Source organism: Eurytemora carolleeae, unplaced genomic scaffold (assembly GCF_000591075.1).
Source record: "Eurytemora carolleeae unplaced genomic scaffold, Eaff_2.0 scaffold541, whole genome shotgun sequence".
In the NCBI taxonomy this organism is placed as follows: Eukaryota; Metazoa; Arthropoda; class Copepoda; order Calanoida; family Temoridae; genus Eurytemora; species Eurytemora carolleeae.
Genome location: NW_019396589.1, coordinates 69458 through 92652, shown reverse-complemented (window position 1 = coordinate 92652; position 23195 = coordinate 69458). Strand labels below are relative to the sequence as shown.

General features: G+C 31.7%; 1 protein-coding gene across 1 annotated transcript; it reads right to left on the bottom strand.

Moving 5' to 3' along the window:
• Positions 1-22485, bottom strand: LOC111705978 (potassium voltage-gated channel protein Shal). Its single transcript, XM_023478705.1, has 6 exons — positions 21090-22485; positions 11649-11765; positions 8843-8888; positions 8259-8444; positions 4829-4984; positions 1-943 (listed from the first exon to the last, which is right to left on the bottom strand). Exons 1-6 carry the CDS (start codon positions 22202-22204, stop codon positions 584-586), a joined length of 1980 nt encoding a protein of 659 aa, XP_023334473.1. The 5' UTR covers positions 22205-22485; the 3' UTR covers positions 1-583.
• Between the last annotated feature and the right edge of the window lie 710 nt (positions 22486-23195).

Below are 23195 nucleotides of genomic sequence, written 5' to 3'. Positions count from 1 at the left end.
GCAAAGCATGTATATTGTATAATCATATGATAGGGCGGGCCGCGTCCGTTGTATCTCCCTTCTATTCCATACTCCTTATTCGCACCAGCGCCATCAAAAGCTTAGCCATGTAGTCGGTTATAATCAGTTTTAAAAATAACTTGCCGATTATTGCTGCAGAAACTGTGTAGGATTTTGCAAAAATTCCAAATATTTTAAGTTTGTAACCCGACGATATATCTTTCATATTTTTAAACAGACAAAGTCATAAAGGATACCGTTGTGAATCAGGCTTAGTCCATTCAAAGTAGAGGATTGCTGAAAAAAAACTATCACAGTCCTTATAAGCAGCTTACTATTCTGTCCAATTAAAAAATCTTCCAAAAAAATGCAGTAAAAGATGTTAAATCTTAAATGAGTAAATTAAAATTTATACTTAAAATAAAAAAGTTTTAAAAAATTAAAAGTTTTATCAAATGTTCATTTTGTTATTAAGAGAGGATGAAAAAGAGGAATAAACGCCCATTTTATCTATTTAATTTTATGAAAGGAAGGTTGGGAAATGTTTCCTGTTCAAACAGAATATTTTTATGATTTCATCAAATTATAAATTTGATATTTTCACTTGAGTCGGAGTTTCAGGGGGTTCCCCAGAAAAGGAAAGAGGTCCTTGGTACCCCTGCTCTTGTTGATGTGAGGGTAGTCCTCCCTGTTGTTGAGGGGGTAGAAGGGGGGTCTGAAGGGTGGAGGGGGTGGAACTAATGGTTACTATTGCTGATGTGACGGTGACAGGTAACGAATTTGACCCATGGGAGTTTGGTGTAGGGGTCACTGTATCATGTTTGTATTTATCCACTAATGGTAGTTCATAAACTGTATGTTTGTCGGGCCGGTGTTCCTGTAGTGCCAGTACAGCGTTCATGTTACTCTCATTCAGGGCAGAGCTACTCGGCCCGTTGTTGGTCTGAAAAATCAATCAATCAGTCCATCAATTAAAACATTAACAAACCCTTAACATTTAATTAATAATTTATCCATCAATGAATCAATTTTTTAGTGTTATTTACTCAAAGTAAGTTTGTAGGAAAGGACAAAATGGCGTAACTGATATGACCCGATATTTTTTGGCTTTTTGGCGGTTTTAAACGAAGAATTTTACCTAAAAAAATTCGGCATTTATCATTATTGAAAATGCAGCCATTTAAACAGAAGAAATAGCGAAAATTTGAGAACAATAAGAAAAATGGCGAATATCAGTTAAAAGTTGAAATTGTCAATAGGTAAGAGGTCGCTTTAAGTGCCCTAAAAGCCTAATTTATAATTATATAATAAAGTAATATTTTTTTAGAAGTAAATTGTAAAAAATATTTAACATGACTAATGTAGATAATATATAAAACTAGTCATTCCTGTTTTTCCCAGTTTTTGTATATTTCCTTAATTTTACACTCCTTTTTTTGGTGAATTTAACAAATACCATTTCTACTTTTGAAGAAATAGGAATCAATAACAAATGAAGATTCCCACTTTGTTATTATTTGATGTTGTTTTGAATAGTTTTAGGAGAATGTTGAAAATCAACTTGTTGAATGGTTGTTATTGTATACACTGTTTCGGTTGTGAGTGTATACACTGTTTTGTCAACTGTTGCTGTATTTTGTGTTCACATAGACTATTTAAAACCATAACTAGTGTTTTTAAAATTCGTCTCCTATTCCACAATATCATGGCTCTTACTGTACGAATTATGAAAAGTTTGTTATTATTCTGTTTTTGAGTTTTTCATTTCCAACATTCCTTTTATTTTGTTATACTACGAACAAAAGGAATTCTTATAACTTTTGCAAAAACAGGATTTAATCAAGCCAATACATATTACTGATTAATGAAGAACATTTTCCTGTCTCCAAGAAGGGGAAGGGGGGAGGGGGGGGGGGAGAGGGAAAAAAGGGGNGACACAACATTGTAAGGTTTAATGAATGAAATATATACTATCTGGGTTTATAGGTACTACTCTACTTTGGACACAACATTGTAAGGTTTAATGAATGAAATATATACTATCTGGGTTTATAGGTACTACTCTACTTTGGACACAACATTGTAAGGTTTAATGAATGAAATATATACTATCTGGGTTTATAGGTACTACTCTACTTTGGACACAACATTGTAAGGTTTAATGAATGAAATATATACTATCTGGGAGGGAAAAAAGGGGATGGGATGGGGAATGTATCTTGAATATCTGAATAATTGAAATATGTAAAAATTAAGTATAATTAATCAAAAATAAGAGCAATTTGTGTAATTTATTCCCAAACTGAGCAAATATATAGAAAATCGTTAGTTGCATGTTTTTTGTTTATATTTTCGCCGTAATATCTTGAGTATTGACTTGACTGTATATTTCATCAAAATTGAGGCACCTTGTCAAACATGTAAAGAGAAACGTAATTTTTAGTTTTAAAAAGTCATTTTACAAGAAATCCCCCAAAGCACTAAAAGTCATGATTTTCGTTTTGAAAATTTATTTTAATTTTGTTATCTGGGTTTATAGGTACTACTCTACTTTGGACACAACATTGTAAGGTTTAATGAATGAAATATATACTATCTGGGTTTATAGGTACTACTCTACTTTGGACACAACATTGTAAGGTTTAATGAATGAAGTATAAGAAATATCATGGACAATTTTCAACAAATTTCTTGGTAAATAAAATGGTACTTTTTAAGCATGAGAGTTGTAAAACAGTTAGAGATGGTCATTAATCTTTGAAAGCTTTCAAATGACAAGAAGTTAATCAACCTTAATCTCCCCATAATGTGGTGTACTGTGTTTCTACAGAAAAGCGAACCTTTAAAAGTGATTTTTTCGCGAAAAATGAAAGGGGATACAGGCTTATTCGATCGTGACAAATTTTACTTCTATCTGTATCTAGTGTTCTTGAGGAGGAAATGGTTAAAATACTCTAAGATTTCATGTAAATTCATGGAGTTGGTCTGCAGGAAAATACTAAGAGATTCCATGTAAATTCATGGAGTTGGTCTGCAGGAAAATACTATAAGATTCCATGTAAATTCATGGAGTTGGTCTGCAGGAAAATACTATAAGATTTCATGTAAATTCATGGAGTTGGTCTGCAGGAAAATACTAAGAGATTTCATGTAAATTCATGGAGTTGGTCTGCAGGAAAATACTATAAGATTCCATGTAAATTCTTGTAGTAGGTCTGCAGGAAAATACTAAGAGATTCTATTTAAATGTAATGTAACCCTATAAAGGCTGGGGGGCCTGAATCTATTCATAGACTTAGAGAATAGGTATATGGTCATAGCCAAAGAAATTGAGTTTTTGTTGCAATCTCTGATTTTCTAATCCCTATATCTTTGCAAACCAATGTCGTAGGCCTTAAATATTTCAAACTATGAATTCTGTTAAATAAAATAATCTAAGTTTGAAATATAAAAGGTTTATACCACAAGGCTGCAAAGATATAGGGATTGAAAAATATAAGTTTGTTGCAAAGACTCAATTTCTTTGTCAAGGTCAGCTCAATGAAAAAAGTTTTGACCGATGACTTTTATTGTTTGAGTGCTAGGGAGGGTCTTAAAAAAGACCAAAAAAAGATAAAACAAAAAAAATTTTATTTTAAACAAATATCAAAATGTGACACATATTTCTACATCCATTTTTCAAGGGCTGAAAAATATAGTTTTTAGTTCTGTAGCTTTAGTCGTAAAAAAGTTATGGGCTATTTTAAATTTTTTTTTTTACACAGAACGGACTTGTTACCGCCCTATACCTTAACCCTTCCATACAAATAAAAAAAATTTCACAAAAATCCTAGAAAATTTCTATTTTTTAAAAGTCAAAATATTTTATGGTTATAGTATCAAAAATGAGAGTGCAAGGGCAAAAAAACTATAGAGGGCCTGTTTAGGGTGAATTTTCTAATTAAAATGGATAAAAATTACGTTTGTAACCTACATTAAAATTACCCCAAACACTTTTGAATCCGAAATTGTTTAGGGTCAAGCCTATACCCCCTTTCATTTTTCGCAAACATCCCTTTCAAGCGTCTCCTAACTAATATTTTTTTGTGGGATACCCTGTATATAAAACAAGGTTATGAATTTAAAGTAATAATTTTGTCTAAGAATATTGTTTAAACTGTGTAAATATTTATTGCAAATTAATATTTTATTAAAACCTATTAATTCACATAGCATTTAAACTTTCAGAATAGCCTTGTGTATATTTAACTTTTCTTTTGAAAAATAACAAAAAAATAGTTTGAAATGATAAAACTGCTGGTCAAACTTTTGAAAAATAACAAAAAATAGTTTGAAATAATAAAACTGCTGGTCAAACTGTTGAAAGATAACAAAAATAGGTTGAAATGATAAAACTGTTGGTCAAACTGTTGAAAGATAACAAAAATAGGGTGAAATGATAAAACTGCTGGTCAAACTGTTAAAAGATAACAAAAATAGGGTGAAATAATAAAACTGCTGGTCAAACTGTTGAAAGATAACACAAATAGGGGGTAAATGAAAAAACTGCTGGTCAAACTGTTGAAAGATAACAAAAATAGGGGGTAAATGAAAAAACTGCTGGTCAAACTGTTGAAAGATAACAAAAATAGGGGGTAAATGAAAAAACTGCTGGTTAAACTGTTAAAAGATAACAAAAATATAAGGAATATGGGGCACCATAGAGGCTGAGCCTACCCCCTAGAACGGGGATTTTCAGACCCAATGGATGCTGAGCCCCTCCCCAACGGAAAGAAAAAATAAAGCCCCCCCCCCCTGGATAAATTACTGAGTAATGTTTGATACTCACCACATTTTTACCATTCTCCTCCTTCTTACTGCAGCAAGCAAAGCAGGTAGGAACCTCTTCACTGTTGTCAGGGCTGGAGGGTCGGGACCCTGACCGGGGTTTCTTAGCTCCACCAATACCATTAAAGGGTAAATCCATGTCCACAAACTCTCGATCCTAAAATATATAATAAAGTATATGTATACAAGCTTGAGAATACAGCGTTTCCCGGGGTACTCAAAGTTACTTTTAACATGTTTGCGGTTCACTCGAGTTCTCAATCAAAATTTGAGGAAAATCTGTCAACTTAATAAATATAGATTTCAATATTTGTTGAACCTTTCATTTGCAATCAAACTTGAAATTGCAATCAACCTTGATTGAAATCTACTCCTTTGCAATTTAACCATGGTTGAAATCTACTCCATTGCAATTAACCTTGGTTGAAATCTACTCCTTTGCAATCAACCTTGGTTGAAATCTACTCCTTTGCAATTAACCTTGGTTGCACTCTTCTTAGTTTTAATATAAGCTTGGTGGCACCCTTCTCGGTTGCAATCAAGCTTGGTTGCACCCTTCTCGGTTGCAATCAAACTTGGTTGCAATCCTCTCAGTTGAAATAAGACTTGGTTGCAATCTGCTCAGTTGAAATAAAACTTGGTTGCAATCAAACTTGCAATCTATAAAGTTGCAATCCAGTTGTATTCTACTCTCTCATGGAGAGGGCCTCCCAAGTGCCTTCTTCGTGAATCAGAGCCAGGAGCAGGCATAGGGTTTCCAGCGAAAAGGAAAAATCGTATAGCGAAAATTTCGCGAAAATTTTTTACAACCATTTCGCTTAATTTTCGCATTTCATTCGCTCGCAAAAAATGCAAAAATTTTTGCTTTTTTTCTAAGTTTCGCTTCAATCTGTTTCACGAATAAATGCGAAATTTTTGTAAAATAGAAAATGCAAAAAAATGCGAAAATTTTACGTAAAAAAATGCAAAAATTTAGCAATAAAAATAATGCAAAAATTTCGCGAAAAAAAATAATGCCAAAATTGAACGTATGTATTGTGGACGGACAGACAGAAACTTAAAAAGATAGATAGTGAAATCAAATTCTCTTCATTAAACATTTATTAAAGTAAAGGAAGACAAATTATTTATATGACATAATAAAACTTCAAATATTGAGCTATCAGAGCAGAGAATTCCACAAGTTCTTTTGAGCAATTAGTTGTTGCAGCTATAAAACTCATGGTTTTCACAAAACTTTTACGCAAAATGTAACTTTTTAGGCAAATTGTCAAAAATTGATATTCTAAGCTTAGAATTAAACAACTAAAGATTTATTCCATACATTAAAAAAAATATTAACATACGAGTATGATAAGTGTTAATACTACACTCAATAGGTTACTTCCAGTTACAAAAAGTTTAAATTAAGGGACCAAAATTAATAAAATAGAAATTAGAGAGTGTGAAACTTGGCAATATTTTAATCCTATTAAATAATTTCAGGTGAATAAGGTGCGCGCCCGTGAGATTTGAACTCTTCTTAACTGTCATTGGTCAATTATGTAAAAGTGACCAATAGGAAGACATTCCAAAACAAGATTTTTCCAGAATTGAATTCTAAGAAACACACACCGTCACCAACCGTTTGATTTTTACGAAATTGCAGAATTGCATAAAACTCAGGTTGCGGAATTGCGCAAAACTTGAGTTTCGCAAAATCAGAATTGGGCAATTTTGCGTGAAATTACTTTTGCGAATGATTGCGCAAATTGTTGTTTTTTCGCGCAAAACTGGTGCGCAAAGAAAGAAAAATTTGCGTTTTGTTCCGCAAAAATTGCGCAAAAGTTTTGCGAATGGAAACCCTTGTAGAGTGTCAATACAACAAAATCCCAGAACATCCAAAAAACTTCTCTATCAAAATTTATCCAAGAACATGATGGAAAATTGAAGCAGAGGAAAAAACATTGAAAAAACAAGAGTGTAGTCTAGGAAAATCAAGTACAACAAGAACTGTGACAGAGTGTGTACAGAGGAGTGAGCACCCTGTTTTATTGCTTTGACCATCATCTATTTAATTTGAACATATTGTTAAAAACTAAAATAAAAAATAAAAATGAATGTAAAAAATTTAGTTGCAATCAAGCTTGATTGCAATCTTCTCAGTTGCAATCAAATTTGGTTGCAATCTACTCAGTTGAAATAAAACTTGGTAGCAATCTATTCAGTTGCAATTAAACTTGATTGCAATCTACTCAGTTGCAATCAAAATTGGTTGAAATAAAACTTGGTTGCAATCAAACTTGATTGCAATCTATTTAGTTTCAATTAAACTTAATTGCAATCTACTCAGTTGCAATCAAACTTGGTTACCATCTATTCAATTGCAATCTATCTTGGTTGCAATTTACTTAGTTGAAATCATTTCAGTGGCCTGGATAAATACTTTTTTGTTGTAACAAACTAAATCTTTGTTTCAGTTGTCATATTTTAATAATTTTTAACTTTGTGGGGAAAGCCTATGACATAAGGAAACGGATTGCACAAGTTTTGCCAAAAAAATCTAGCAAATTATTTGCATACAACCCGTAAAAAGAAATTGGACATTTTTATTTTTTTTTAATTACACATCAGATTATTTAAAATTTGTAAATATTTTGCAAATTTTAAATGGCATGTTCAAGGGCACCAAAAATGTATATTTTATTAGTTTTCGGAATTTTTTTTGCAAGAATTTTAAATAAACATATAACTGGATTTTGCAACAAAAAATTTTAATTTTTGAAAATTTGCTCATTTTTTTCAGTTCTCAAATTATAGCATAGGAGCTTTCCAATGATGTATCATTGTTATATTTTGATATCATATCTGGGTTTATAGGACCCCCCCCCCCCCTCCCCCAGCGTATCCTGGCTTTCAAGAACCCCAGCAGGGATAGGGTTAACATTGTTTTGATTAATGTATATTTAACCCAACCAATAAACTAAGAGCCGAACAAACTTCCAAAGTTCTAAAGTTTAGACAACATGGGCCTGGTATATTGATTATGCAATTTCTGAGACAGCGGCTACAAATATATGGGACTGTTTGCGAAAATTATCAATAATTAGTGTTAATATATTATAAAGTTTGTCAACATTTCTGCCTTAGGGAGACATTGTTTTTGTTTTATTTTTACGTTTTTTAAAGTCTCTTGGCTCACACGAATCTTCTGAGATGTTTTTTTTTATATTTTAAAGTTGTATGCTCCATTAGTTTATTATTACAATTGGCAAAATTACAATTTGACAAAAGATGTATAAAGGCCAAAATGAAGCAAACCAATCGTTGTGAGTTGGTGTCATTTTTTGTCAGCTCAAAATGAATGTATCAATAGGAATAGAAATTTTGAAATAGGATTAACATAACATGAAGATGAAAAAAGTATTCAAAATTGCTAACATTACCCTTACCGTTGTTTTCTCGAGACATCTTAGAAGGTGATGATGCTGCAATTCAAATATATTTTCGTTTCCGTCGTCTTCCACATATATCCCAGCTTCTTGCGCGGCAAGTCTAGCTTCCGCTGCGCGTTTTTTAGCAACAAATGCCGCGCCACTTGTCGCTTTTGCAATTTGTATTCGGGCCAGTCGTGCTTTCTGAAAAAGTTGAAATTTATTTATATTAATGGAGAAAGTCCCTTTTTACAGACCCCCCCCCCCCCTCCCTCTCAATTCAACTTATGTACAATTATAAATAAAAGACAAAAAATTAAAGTTTGCACAACTTGGAATTTTAATTAAATTTTACGAACTTCGTTGGCCTAGTTAAGCCAAATAAAATAAAAGTACGTGCAAACAGAGGCTTACATAGGGAGGGGGGGGGGGGGCTATGATGGCTCAGCCCCCACCCCTACCTCTGGGTCGGTAAAAACTATGATTTCTAGGGGGTTTTTCTCCCTGGAAAGAAGAAAAATGTAAGCCTCTGTCTCACTAATAACTAGGTTTTGAAAAAACAGTTCACACATTTTCAAAGGTTCAAAGTTTCAAATTTTTACCTTCTGTGCTTTTCTCTTGTCTGCTCTCTGGTTTTGATGGTAAATCCTGGAAAACCAAAAAATTGCAGATTTTTCAAATAATAATAAAAGATGTATTGTCAGTCAACAAAAGCACGAAAACATGACAAGAATAACATCCTCAATAACAAAAGCACGATAACATGACAAGAATAACATCCTCAATAACAAAAGCACGATAACATGACAAGAATAACATCCTCAATAACAAAAGCGTCAATGTATACATTGAGAACCGGAACACAAAGTAGGAATAGGAATACGACATTAAAGTGTATTTAAAGTTGTTACAAAGCAAAAAGTTGAACTGTTAACTGAATACACTAACTCATAATTGCTGTGTCTCAAGTTCATTTAACTACTTAAAGCCACAGCTTAAGCATTAAAATCATCTTCTTATTCTAGTGGTTACTGGTTATATTACTTACAACTTTTCAGTTTCAAAATTGGTTGAAACATTTCTTTTGATCTTTGTTGCATAAATTCTCAGTATGAAAATATCTATCTGAATGAACCGCAATAGATTGCATTTTCCTTTAAAAACAGTTGCTTAATAATCTTTAACCCTATCCTGGTTTTTTATGCACCTTTTTTTAACAATTTTAGGAAGCTGAAAAAGTGAAGAAAGCTGAAATGTACATTCTACGTTTTTCATCATTGATTTGTAAAAATTACTTTTTATTTCTTTTTAAAACTATTTTTGACTTTTTTTGATTTTAATTTTTCAAATAATATTGTTTATTTTTGGAAAACAAAAATATATATACTTTTTTATGTAAAATATGAATATAAAAGCAAAGAATATAAAGAAAAAGGGTTAAACTATTTTAATGCACTTCTAACTAATAAAGTGTCTATTTAAGTGAAAATAACGGTTTACATGTTAATCATGACAATATTTCAAAATTAGTAAAAAATATGTTCAAATGTAAACTGTAATGCAACCTCAATACAAATACAGAAGGAAAATTGCTTTGTTTAATTTAATCAAAAATTAAATAATTTTATGACTTATACATGTTTTATTTTTGTGCCCTAGTGGGTTAGATAAAAATATTTGATTGAAATAGCGAGCTGTGGATTGTACCAACTGATTTCAAAAAGAAAATTTAAAAAAAATTATTTTTGTGGTCTGGGCAAGGTTCGTACGGACTACGGAGGTACCCGTAGCTCTCTTTTCGTTTTTTTTTTTAATGCATATTTTATTTTTAGATACCTCCAAAAGTAATAATCGTTGATCCAAACTTTTAATCAAAAATGAAATCTAAGACTAACAACTTATGATTTAAAAAAAATCTCGAAAATCTTCAAATTTTTCCATACTTTATGAACAAATGAAAATGAGACGTAAAAAATCGAAAAATCGAAAAATCCTTGAAATCGATTTTCGACTTACTTTCAAATAATTAGTTGTAACAAAAAAAGCATGAGGTCTAGAAGGAAAAATTTTACATCGTGAAATAACTTAAATATAGAGCTTTCGAATGACACCTTGATCGTAAAAATTGAACGAAAATTGTTTCCTCAGTTACTAATACCCCTACTGCACAGTTTTTTGAGACACCATGTATAAATAGCTCTAAGATTGTTCTACAACACTGTCATAGTTACAAATATCAAAAACATTTAAGACGTTTGTATAAAAGGTAACCCTTAAAATCTGAAAAATGGAAAATAGCTTTAACCCTATTTAGCCTGACGTATGATTTACTGACTGGCTGCCGAGGGGGGGGGGCAAAATGACCTAAAGTGAGGTCAATCAAGTGAGTGTTACTTAGAAAAGTTAAAACTTTTTAACAGCCTCAGAACCATAATTTTTTTAGTTATCTCCAAAAATCATCACCAGTCGGAATAGGGTTAAAAAAATCTAATTTATACTGTATCAGACAACGATGCTAAGGGTACAGGGAATAGGGGGCATTACCCTCTTAACCCTAATCCAGCTGACGTTTTTTGGAGATAACTCAAAAAGTCTGGTCCTGGGCTGTTGACATTTTTCTACTTTTCTAAGTAACACATACCCCTGACGTTAGGCTAAAACCGGGGTTTTTGTACCTACTGCTTAATGTCTCATGCATACTGCATGAATGCCTTATTTTACCTTTACCAGACTAAATCTATATTCAGACCTACTTTAGATCATTGGATTTCGACATTTTATAGTTCTTTGAAAAGCCTTAACCAAAAGAAAGCAGATTGCACAATTTTAAATAAGAAATTTTGCATAGATTTTTGCACAGATGCCCTTAAAGAGAAAGTGAACTTTTTAGTTTTCCCTGAATATGCACATTTAGTTTTTGAAAAATTAAATCAAATATTTAAATTCGCTGTGTCATGATTTTCAAAAATTTTTAATTCATCACATTTCGTGCATTTTTTGTTTTTGCACATTTTTTGCTTAATATAACTTTTTTATTCAATAAATATTTGAAATTTTGCAAATTTGCAAATTTTTTTTGCAGTTTATTAAAGTAGAGCTTTTCAAGGGCGTTCCAAAAGTGCATTAAATATTAAAGATTTGTATCACAATAAGGGAATAAAGGGGGGGGGTCCATGGGACCCTTCGGGCCTTCCCCCACCCAGACCTTTTTTTGGGAAAGTAAAAGAGAGTAAATATTACATTTTTAGTCCCTTGAAAACTGTAAACAATATGATGTTTAACCTTGAGAACTGTAAACAATATGATGTATAACCTTGAAAACTGTAAACAATATGATGTATAACCTTGAAAACTGTAAACAATATGATGTATAACCTGGAGAAAACTGTAAACAATATGATGTATAACCTGGAGAAGTTTGAAACGATGACAGGAACCGGAAGAGCAATTACAAGAACTCCAGAAAGAGAACAAACTGAACCTATCAGTTTACCCATCATAGTGTTCGGGACCATATCCCCATACCTGAAACAAAAGTATTTATAACATGAGAATTTCGTTTTCAGCAATTAAAGAATTTTTATCTTGATTGGAGCCAACTTACATAAATAAGAGTAATATAATCTGATGATTGAAATGTATCAACTGCCACCAATTTTAGAAATCATGTCGTCAAATTTGATATTTAGCTGATCTCTTTAGTCTATTGGCCCTATTTTTAAAAGGGGGAGGGGGAATTGATCATTAGGATCAAGATTGATTTCTACTTTTCTTTGATGGCATCCAAGTTGTATGGCAAATTTTACTGCCACTGAGTTGACTTTTTAATGATTTATTGAAACTAGTTTAAGTTTGAACGTAACTTAGCTTGGTTGAAACTGACTTTGAAACAAGATTATATTCTAGCTAAGTTTGGAGGTTTGGTGACTTATAAGTTTATTCCAACTGAATTTTATCTGCAACTAAGTTTGAAAGTTTCTTAGTTTGATTTGATTGTTTGATTGAACTAAGATTTATTTCAAATAAGTTTAATGGCAACTAAGTTTGATTATAATAACGTTTAATTGCAACTAAGTTTGATTACAATTAAGTTTAATTGATAATAATTTTGAATGGTATCGAGTTTAATTGGACTAAGGCTGACTTTGAAATAGAAATTGAAACTATGTTTGGTTACAATTAAGTTTTGCTATTACTAAGTTTAATTGCAAATAAGTTTGATTGTACTAGCACTGATTTCAAAATAAAATGTGTAACTAAGTTTGAGTGCAATTAAGTTTTGTTACTACTAAGTTTAATTGCAAAAGAACTTGATTGCAACTTTGATTGTATTGCAAATGAGTTTAATTTTAAGCGAGTTTCGATGCAGCAAAATGTGCTTGCTATGAAATTTAATTGCAGCTATGTTTAATTGCTGTAAAGTTAAATTGCAATTATAGTTTGATTGCAACTAACTTTGGTTGCAACTAAGTTTGATTGCAATTAAGTTTAATGTATGAAAGATCGATTGCAATTTAGTTGGACTGCAATTAGCTCGGATTGCAATTAAGTTTGATTGTAGCTAAATGGGATTGCATTAAAACTTTTCTTTTAAAAGTTAAAAGTTTTCAACAAGGTTAATTTTCAACAAACAAGAAGACTGAACTTTTCTTTGAATTAACTTGAAAAAATAAATAATTAAAGAAGGGGTGGGTTGGGTGGTGGGGGGGGGGGGGGGCAGTAGAATAATTATGAATTTTTATGATTTCCTATTTCTCCATTTTTCTGTATTTGACAAACGTATGTTTCCTTTGCAGGAAGTTTAATTTGAAAAATATATTTGATCAAAATATCAAAAACTTTAAATCTTCTAAAATCTATGAACAAAATTGACTTCAAAATATCCAAAAATTCCATCATGGATTAAAGAAATCATGATATTGCCATTTGACAAAAACTAAGTACTCGCCTTATATTTTCTTTTTCTGCAATCCTTATATCTTTACAACATTTCATATTTTAACAAATTAGTCAAAGGTTCGAAAGGTACAGGGTGAAGACTTTTTCTAATCCTTTCTAGGATCAGTAACATTTTGCCCACTACACTTTCGCCTAGTACTCATGTCGTTTAGACTCATTCGCCTAGTTCACATTAGCCTGTATAACATTTTGCCTATATATAACAGCTTACCTGTATAACAGTTTGCCTGCATAACATTTTTCATATATATAACAGTTTGCCTGTATTACATTTGCCTGTATAACATTTTGTCTCTATAACAGTTTGCCTGTATTACAGTTTGCCTGCATAACATTTTTCCTATATAACAGTTTGCCTGCCTAACATTTTTCCTAAATAACAGTTTGCCTGTATAACATTTTGCCTTTATAATAGTTTGCCTGTATAACAGTTTGCCTTTATAACAGTTTGCCTGTATTACAGTTTGCCTGCATAACATTTTTCCTATATGACAGTTTTCCTGCATAACATTTTGCCTAAATAACAGTTTGCCTGTATAACATTTTGCCTATATAACATTTTGCCTATATAACAGTTTGCCTAAGTAACAGTTTGCCTATATAACATTTTGCCTATATAACGTTTTGCCTATATAATAGTTTGCATATATAACATTTTGCCTATATAACAGTTTGCCTGTATAACGTTTTGCCTCTATAGCATTTTGCCTATATACAACAGTTTGCCTAAATAACAGTTTGCCTATATAAAAGTTTGCCTAAATAACAGTTTGCCTGTACAACATTTTGCCTATATACCAGTTTGCCTATATAACATTTTGCCTATATAACATTTTGCCTATATAACATTTTGCCTATATAACAGTTTGCCTAAGTAACAGTTTGCCTAAGTAACAGTTTGCCTATATAACATTTTGCCTATATAACATTTTTCCTATATAATAATTTGCATATATAACATTTTGCTTATATAACAGTTTGCCTATATAACGTTTTGCCTCTATAACATTTTGCCTATATAACAGTTTGCCTAAATAACAGTTTGCCTATATAAAAGTTTGCCTAAATAACAGTTTGCCTTTACAACATTTTGCCTATATAACAGTTTGCCTATATAACAGTTTGCCTTAATAACAGTTTGCCTTAATAACAGTTTGCCTATATAACAGTTTGCTTATGTAATAGTTTGCCTATATAACATTTTGCCTATATATCAGTTTGCCTATGTAACAGTTTGCCTATGTAACAGTTTTCCTATATAACAGTTTGCCTATGTAACAGTTTACCAATAAAACATTTGATTGTATTTTACGCCTAAACCATATTTTCTTGAAACAAACTCTGAAACAGGAAAACAGACTAAACTGATTTGAAAATTTTGTAAATTCAGTTGTATTTTTAAAAATATGGTAGCACTTATCAAAGCTGGAGAATCTAAAAGAGGAAAGCCTTCCATTATGGATAAAACCAACTTTTTATATTTTTAAAATGGAGACATGGAGACAATCATCTATTGGAGATTCTCTAGAATTATGAATAAACAAAAACAGAGATCTCTTACAAGCCGTGGAACGGATCAAGTTTGATGTTGAAGGATTTGAGACTACTCCAAGGCAGGAGTACATATGTTTCTCACCCCCAAAAATGGATCTAGATGCTTTAATTAAAAAACCATTTACTTAAATATCTTCTCTAAAAACAACTTAACAACTTATGGAAGAAGACATTTAACTATTCACCAAGTGTCATGTTTCGTACGACACCCTTTATGTGAATTATAAAAGTATAGCTTTTGGCGAGAAATAAGTTCTAAATTCTAAACTTTTAATTCTAGATTTCAAATATTTTAAACAACCCAAAATCTTTCAGTTTGCATGACTGAGGGATACTGTGGACTAAAGACAAGGGGGGGTGTTCTTGTATATGCATTCAGCCACACTGTCCAGTCCAGGCTACATGAGTATAGTCGACCCAGCACGTTTTATGCAATAAATGTCGCCTGGCAAGATCGCAATTTGGCCCAATTCGCAATGAGACGCTTTAACTCTTTATCTAAGTAACGATGAGGAAAATATCGTCGTTTTCTAAATTAGAGAAATTCTGTCAAATTTGCCTTTCTCTTTGTTGCTGTTTTTATCCCAAAGTCAATTTTCAGAGAAACCGAATATCAAAATAGGAAATGAAATGGAATAACTTTATCATGGTAACTTTTAATTCTAAAATCTCAAAAAGAATAAATATTAAATCTTTTCTTTGTTAACAAATAAAATATCTCTGGTTGGTTCTCAACACAAAAAATTGATTTTACTTTTTGTTCAAACTAAATGTAATTTGCTGAAAGTCTCTTAGTTGTGCAAATGTGTTAGCAAATAATGTGCAAAAAATGCCTCCGAAGGTTCTGAACATTCCACAGATAGGACATATCATAGATAAAGACATTGCAGATAAAGGACATTTCATAAATAGGACATTTCAAAAATAGGACATTTTTTATAGATAGGACATTTCATAGATATGCTATTTCAGAGAAAGGACATTTCATAGAAGAACATTAAAACGTAAGACATTTTATAGAGAGAGAAGATTTTACTTAGGTCCTTGGACAGAAGGTTTAAAGGCAAGATCAAAGCCAGGCAACACTCTTAAATTTATTGTTGTGTCTAACAACCAACAAGCCCCCCTTATCTTAAACTAAGAATATGCTCAATCGAATATGGAAAGAAAACTTGCACGAATTATAAAAAAATCAATTATTGCATGCCACAAAATTTTAAAGAACTTTCTTTGATAATTCAAAATCAATAGAAATTTAGACAATGATCCTTAAATAGAATAAAATCATTGATCAAGAGAAATGTTTGAAGGAACTGATGACGTAATTTAAAATCTGGAGTGGAAGTTATCGATTCACAATGGTCGGTACCCTTTAAACCTTTTACGAGGAAGTCACTCCTATATGCTGAGTCCATTAGCTTCTGATCCAATCAGGGTTCAGTAATGTGTTTGTTGTCTATTCTGAACCAATAGAAATAGTATGGCGTTAACATCTATCGTTTAATCTATCTCATTATCCAGTTAGAGATATGAATCCTTCCATTGGCGCTATCCGTTAATTGGAAATATTTTCTTCTATTGAAACTATAGTGAAGGGATAAAAGAGATATCGTGAAATTTTGCAGAATTCTCGATTTCTTCCCCGTTCTATGCGATGTAAACTAGAAAAACACATTAATGGATAGTTATGGTCAATTTTTATAAAAAAAAAAAGATTTCTTATATTTTTGCTCAGAGAAAATGTTCAAAGTACCGTCGGAAATCGAAAATTTAAATTTTCTAATTTAAGTTTAGAAAATCATCAAATATTAATGGTTATAAAGCTATATTTTAAGTCAATTAATCAATTCTTTATATTTTTTTCTAATTCCAAAGAAATTTTGGATTTTTTTTTCTCCGCTATCTAGAATTTTGTTCATTTTATATAGTATAGATTAGAGCCAACGATGTTATAGTGTATAGAGTGATGATGTACGCTAATCCTTTACTAATTTTATAGGCCATCAACTATACCGAGAGCGTACTGCATATTTGTTTATTATAAGATGATTCTGGCCTAACCTATAGTATATCAATATTAGTAAATAGTTGTAAGTGTACAGTTCAGCTAACTGAGCACACAGGTAGAGAACTATCATCCCCCCTGATTAGACCTGAGATGGAATTTAAAGAATTTGAGCCGCGGTTTAAATCCGCCAAAACCCGGTTTAAATTAAGTGACGGCTTAAATGTTGAAACATTTGATACAATTTTAAGGGGAACCAACCATATTTAAATCGTGTCTTAAATTTAAACCGCCGCTCAAATTCTTTAAATTCGGCCACTGATCTGTTTAAAACTCAGAGTATACTTTTAAAACGTGTGTTTAAAAAACTGGAGCTTGGATAAATAAATAAAAGTGCTTCGGAATGTTCCTAATCATCATCTAAGAAATATGCCTATGATAAGTTCTAACTAAATAACATTATCAATTAAAACTTTTAATTCAATTATCATCGTTTTAAATTTTCTATTAGATATTTATTTATCCATTTGAATTATTTAATATGTTTATATTTTTTTGGATTTTTATAAATTCGAGAAAAAAAATCCTCTATACATCTAAATACACTGAAATGCTCGGAATGAGAGTTTTAATCTTGAAAAATTTCAGTTATTCAAAAATTATCACAAAAAGATAACAAGGGTTAAATGCTAAACAATTAAACCTCTAAAAATTTGTACTTTTTCGACGTCTTTTTTGATGCATAGGGCAGTCAAATCAGAAATTGTTGATAACTTTTTTTATGAATTAATCTACAGGGCTAAAATATATATATTTAAAAACGCCCTTGACAAATGAATACAATGACATATGTCGCATGTTAATATTTGTCAAAAGTACATTTTTCCTCCCTATAGAGGTCAATTCATTTTTATGAGTAGGACTTAAAAAGATGGACTAGGTACATGTGTCACACTCCCCTTAACTCTTAGGAAAAAATCATTATTATTGGACAAAATTAGCCTAATCATGACGATTGGGTTAATAAAATACAATACATTTAAAGTAGGAGTGCCGTTGTCGTATGCTTGTATATCTTAATGGTCAATAATAAGGTTTAAAATGTATTTTTAAGATGCATTTGGGCGAATTAAAAAAATTCTGTCTAACGTATAATTTCAAATCACCCTTCTTAGTACATTTTAGTACTCATAAACGCTTTGCCTGATCAAGTAGGAATTAGCTAGCAATGTTTATAATTTAGCAAATTGATTATTTTTAATTGCGTTTTTTTAAAAAAGTGACTTGCGCAATTCCATTGCAGGAAAACACAAAGAAATTATCAGATTTAGAACATTGAAAACTAGAAAAGCGACAGTATCTGTTCCACATGATTAAAGGAATAATGGTTTTAAGTGTACTGTTGTGGATAGGCTATTGCTAGCTATAGATTTTCCTGATGGATCACTAGAAATTACACTCTCTGTAGCCCCTTCACAGATTTTTTCGAAATTCGCCCAAATTTAATCGTAAAAATATATTTTTAAGATTTCGGTGTCCGAATTTAATGAATTTGAGCCACGTCTTAAATCCGCCAAAAACCGGTTTCAATTGAGCGCCGGCTTAAATCTTGAAACATTGAATTCGGCCTCGGGGTATCTTATTTTTATTGGTGAGAATGTGGGAATTTTAAAAATTAAAGGTATGTTAGATTCACAGTCGCACCCTTAAAACTTTCATCCTATCAGAAAGAACTTAATTTTTTCAAGTTGAAAAACTGGAATTAATCTGTGCACTCTAAATTTTTAACTATAGAATCATAAAAATAATAGATCTGTCATAATTGATCAGATGAAGGTTTAAAGGGTACTTTTGTGAATCTAACGTGCCAAGAAACGTTAATTGAAAGTACGCCACAAAAAGGGGAAATCGTTTAGCGAAAAAATACGGATTTTTTGCGATTTTTTTATAAAACATTTATCATAGTAAATGAAGAAAAATCATTAATAATATGATATAACAAAGCTTCTAAAGCTGAGCTCTCAAAGCACAGAATTCTACAAGTTTGTTCACGCATTTGTTGCAGCTACAACATGGTTTTCGCGGAATTTTTTTCGCAAAAATACTTTGCGTAAAGTATGTATGTTCGAAATTTATCATCGTTTTTGCATTTTTTAGCTTTATTCATTTTAGCTAAAATAAATCTAAATGTATGCAAAATACAAACGAAAGTTTTCGTTTTTTTTGCGAAAGTTTTCGTTCGCTGGAAGCCCTTGTCACATTCCCTTTAAACTGAATGCTCAAAAGCAAAACATATGATTTAAAATATCATCAGATATTCTTCCCGTCAAAATTAAATATTTTGTCGTCAAACTTAGACTCTACACAAATACACAGTTACAAAGATAAACAAGCATGCAATAGAGGATAGATAGATAGATAGATAGATAGATAGATAGAAATATATCAATCTTTAGATAGAGATATAGATAGAAAGAATGATAGATAGCTAGGTATATAGATAGATGGTTATTAGATTTATAACCCGGGAAGGATTAGCTTTAGAGTCCATTTCCTTGCATTCAGGGTCCCTTGTAGGCCTAAGCTTACTTATTTCTGGGCTTTATCTTTTATTAAACCATTAGAATATACACCTAAATGCAAAAACCAAAAATCAACCTTCAAATCGTCATATTTGTAGAGTTTTGGGTCGTCTTTACATAGTCTCATCCTTTGTGGGTAACCCTGTAGATAAATAGATAGATAGATAGAGTGATAGAGTCAGTAAAATAATCTATAATGCCGAATGGCTGGATTGTAAAATTAATTGATTGTTGCATTTTTATTGTGAATAAAAGCTATAGGGAGTACTACAGCAGTGGCTTCAAATATCTTCAAATTAGAATTTTTTTTAACGAAATTGTAAGTGTGCCAACCCTTAAATTCTTCTGACAAATACAAGAAAGGCGGATGCTTTAGCTAGCAAAATATACGTTAATTTGACATTGATAAACCATGTAGTCACTCAAAAGGCTTGTTCATTACATTCATCCTCCTAACCATTAACTAAACTTTTACGAACGTATTAGTAAATTTACTAAACTTTATTTAACGGATTAGATCAGTACTAAATGTTACCAAAAGGATTTGAAACACCTTCTACTAACTGTTTAAGAACGGATAATGAAAATTACTAAACTTTAATGAACGGATAATGAAAAGTACTAAACTTTAACGAACGGATTATGAAAAGTACTAAACTCTAACAAATGGATTATAAAAGTACTGAACCTTAACGAATGGATTGGAAAAAGTACAGATTATGAAAAGTAGTAAACGTTAAAGCAGAGTTTATAAAAAGTACTAAACCTTAACGAATGGATTGGAAAAAGTACTTAACTTTAACGAACAGATTATGAAAAGTTCTAAACGTTAAAGAAAAGATTATAAAAAGTACTAAACTTTAACAAATGGATTATAAAAGTACTAAACCTTAACGAATGGATTGGAAAAAATACTTAACTTTAACGAACAGATTATGAAAAGTACTAAACCTTAACTTTAATAAACGAATTATGAAAAGTACTAAATGTTAAAAAACGGATATTGAATTAAAGGATTTGGAGAAATACTAAAATTTAACGAAGGGTTATATTAAGAGCTGAACCTTAATGAACAGATTAGAAAAAATGAGAAAACCCATTAATCAATCAAGTTTTTTTTAAGCTTTGTTCAAAATGAAACATATTTTTTTGTAATATATATATTATACACAGCACTTTAAAAAAACAGTTTTCTAAATGTCCAATGACATCTGAAATTACTACAAATTTTAAAGAATATTTAGAGAAAAGTTTTAGATCCTTAATTTTAATTTTTATATCTTAAACTCTGAACAAAATTGGGTTCTTCCAAAATGTATTGTTTCTGGTAAAAAGACTATGATAGCATGTTCCCTGTGAACTAGAGATTTATTATGTGAGAAATATCTATTTTTAGGTCGAGAGACAATTTATACTGTACTGAGCCAAGATTTATTGGTCTGGCAATCATGTTTATATCACCACCTTTCTTTTCATTCTCTCATTAAACAAATCATAGCCTTTGTTTGTAAGAACAAACATATACAGTTTGAAATATAAAAAGCAATATATCTAACATTTGATATTTTTTAAGAACAAATTTTATATAAATGCATAATTTAATATGCTTCGACCTTATTGGTTGACTGACTATAATATGCAATGTCCATATTTTCCTCTTAAAAAGATTTTAAAGGGCACCGTTGTGAAATTGACATGGAACATGACAGACGTCCCTTTAACATTATTTTGAACCAAAAAATGACTTACCCTAGTGTTGTCATAGTTACAATGGTATACCAGAAGGAGGATGGAATGGATGTGAAGGTGGAATTTTCTACATTTTTCTCGCAATAGAACATTATCGTTGCGAAAATAATGATGGCCATGGCAAGTGAGAACACTAAGAACCCCAGTTCACTAGCACATGACTGCAGGGTGTATCCCAAAATACGTAATCCTTGGGAATGTCGTGAAAATTTGAAAATGCGGAAAACCCTAAACACTCTCAGGGTTACAAATGCCCCGCTGACTTCATTGTCATCTTTCATGGTTAGTCCGATATAGTAGGGCATGATCGCCACAAAATCTATAACACTCATTACGCTCCGCATAAACTTCCAGCGGTCTGGAGCCGCAAATAGTCTTAGGAAGTATTCAGCAGTGAAAATCATAACACAAGCTGTATCCAAACAGAAGAAAGATATCTTATATTTATCACCACAGGCTAACACTTCGTTCCGACCAGGGATTTCTCCGCAAGGAACTGTTTCAACTACATTTGCCATCACGCTAACTGCTATGAAGAACCCAGTCACATAGTAGAATACAAGGGCAGGGGTTGAAGTGTGTGGATTTTCAAATGCACGCCACATCCGCTCTCGAAGGGTTTCGAGGATAATACCATCATTTTGTTCTTCATCATCGGCCTTGTCGTCCATAATTCTTTCTGCGTTTTCCCTCTTTCTATCACGATAGTCCTCATAACAACAATCTCCGATGACATCTGGCATTATACCAAAAAAGGCAAGCTCTTCATCATATTGGGTGAGACACTCTTGCTTTGGATAATGAAGTTTACCTGTTCTATAATAGTTTAGTATATGTCTAAAAACTTCTGGATCACGGTCGAAAAAGTATTCTTTTGATTCCTCGTCGAAAAAGAAGTCTTTTTCATTTGATCCCAGCAATGTATCTGGATACTTTTCTAATGTGTTTTGCCAGGTTTCAAACCTTCTCCCACTTACGTTAATAATTAACTTTTCATCATCTGTCTTCCTCGCCCCTTTTGTTATCGGGGGTGGGGGCAAGGGATTCGAAGCAATGGGCACCCAGCCGATAGCGGCCGCCCTGGCAAAAGGCAACCATGCAGCCACCGATGCCATATTGACAATTTAATTTCACTAACTCTCACTCTCTTCTTAACTCCATGGGAGGTTCTGGTACTGTAGCCCTTACTACTCTCTGGTCTCTCTTGATTATCCCATGTTAATTTCACTCTGATTAAGGTGAAACTCTAGTATTGACCCGCATACTAGTTGCTAGCTGCACTGTGCTTCACTAACTAGGGCCGCAGGTTAGACAAGATGACCGGATAGTGTCGCTTACAACAATGTCTGTCCTTGCTGGGCTGAAAAAAGTGTGTTGTCTCTACACTGCACACAACTAGGACTAGAGGAGACAGAGGCCAGGAGAGGCTGCCACTAGCCTCCATCCATCTCCTCCTATCTATCTATCCGTGTTTCAATCTATCCATTTTGTCCTCTGATTATTATGTATCTCCTTTCAAACACTACTTTACATTTCGCTATTTTTTTATTTATTCTATTATTTTTTCTTTATTTTGGATTTAAGAGAAAAGAAGGGGGGGGGGTCACATGTTTCCAGTATACTTGATTTAAATGCAACCGTTTAAAACGTGTATCTATTTTACAATCAATATTAATAAACTTCCATACAAATAAAGTATACACATATATATATATATATATATATATGTTGATTAAAATATGTAAAATCAAGAAACAGGATGTATGAAATACATAGTAAAACTGTGAAAATTCTGTTTAATCAAGAGACATATATTTATATATATAATATTCAAACAATAAAAACCAGATGTGGGCTCATCATATATTTATGTATATATAAATAGTGTATACTTACACAGATATATATATATATATATATATCAATATATAATGTTTAATCTATTACTTATATGACAACTAAATACATCATCATTAATATTGATTAAAGTACTGGATCCGTAATGTCAGGTAACCCTTAATTTGTAGAATGCCATAATCACAACATTGCCATTTGAATTTTAACTGCAAGCTATAAGAATTGAGTTATCGGTCCTTTTATATCTTT

What these genes read in the sequence shown, in the direction of transcription:
- LOC111705978 (XM_023478705.1), bottom strand. Translation starts at nt 22,204, where the DNA reads ATGGCATCGGTGGCTGCATGGTTGCCTTTTGCCAGGGCGGCCGCTATC. An exon ending in ATCGTTTCAAACTTCTCCAG is followed by an intron (nt 8,889 to 11,648) that starts GTTATACATCAT and finishes TTGGTTTTCCAG; the next exon opens with GATTTACCATCAAAACCAGA. An exon ending in GATGTCTCGAGAAAACAACG is followed by an intron (nt 4,985 to 8,258) that starts GTAAGGGTAATG and finishes TATATATTTTAG; the next exon opens with GATCGAGAGTTTGTGGACAT.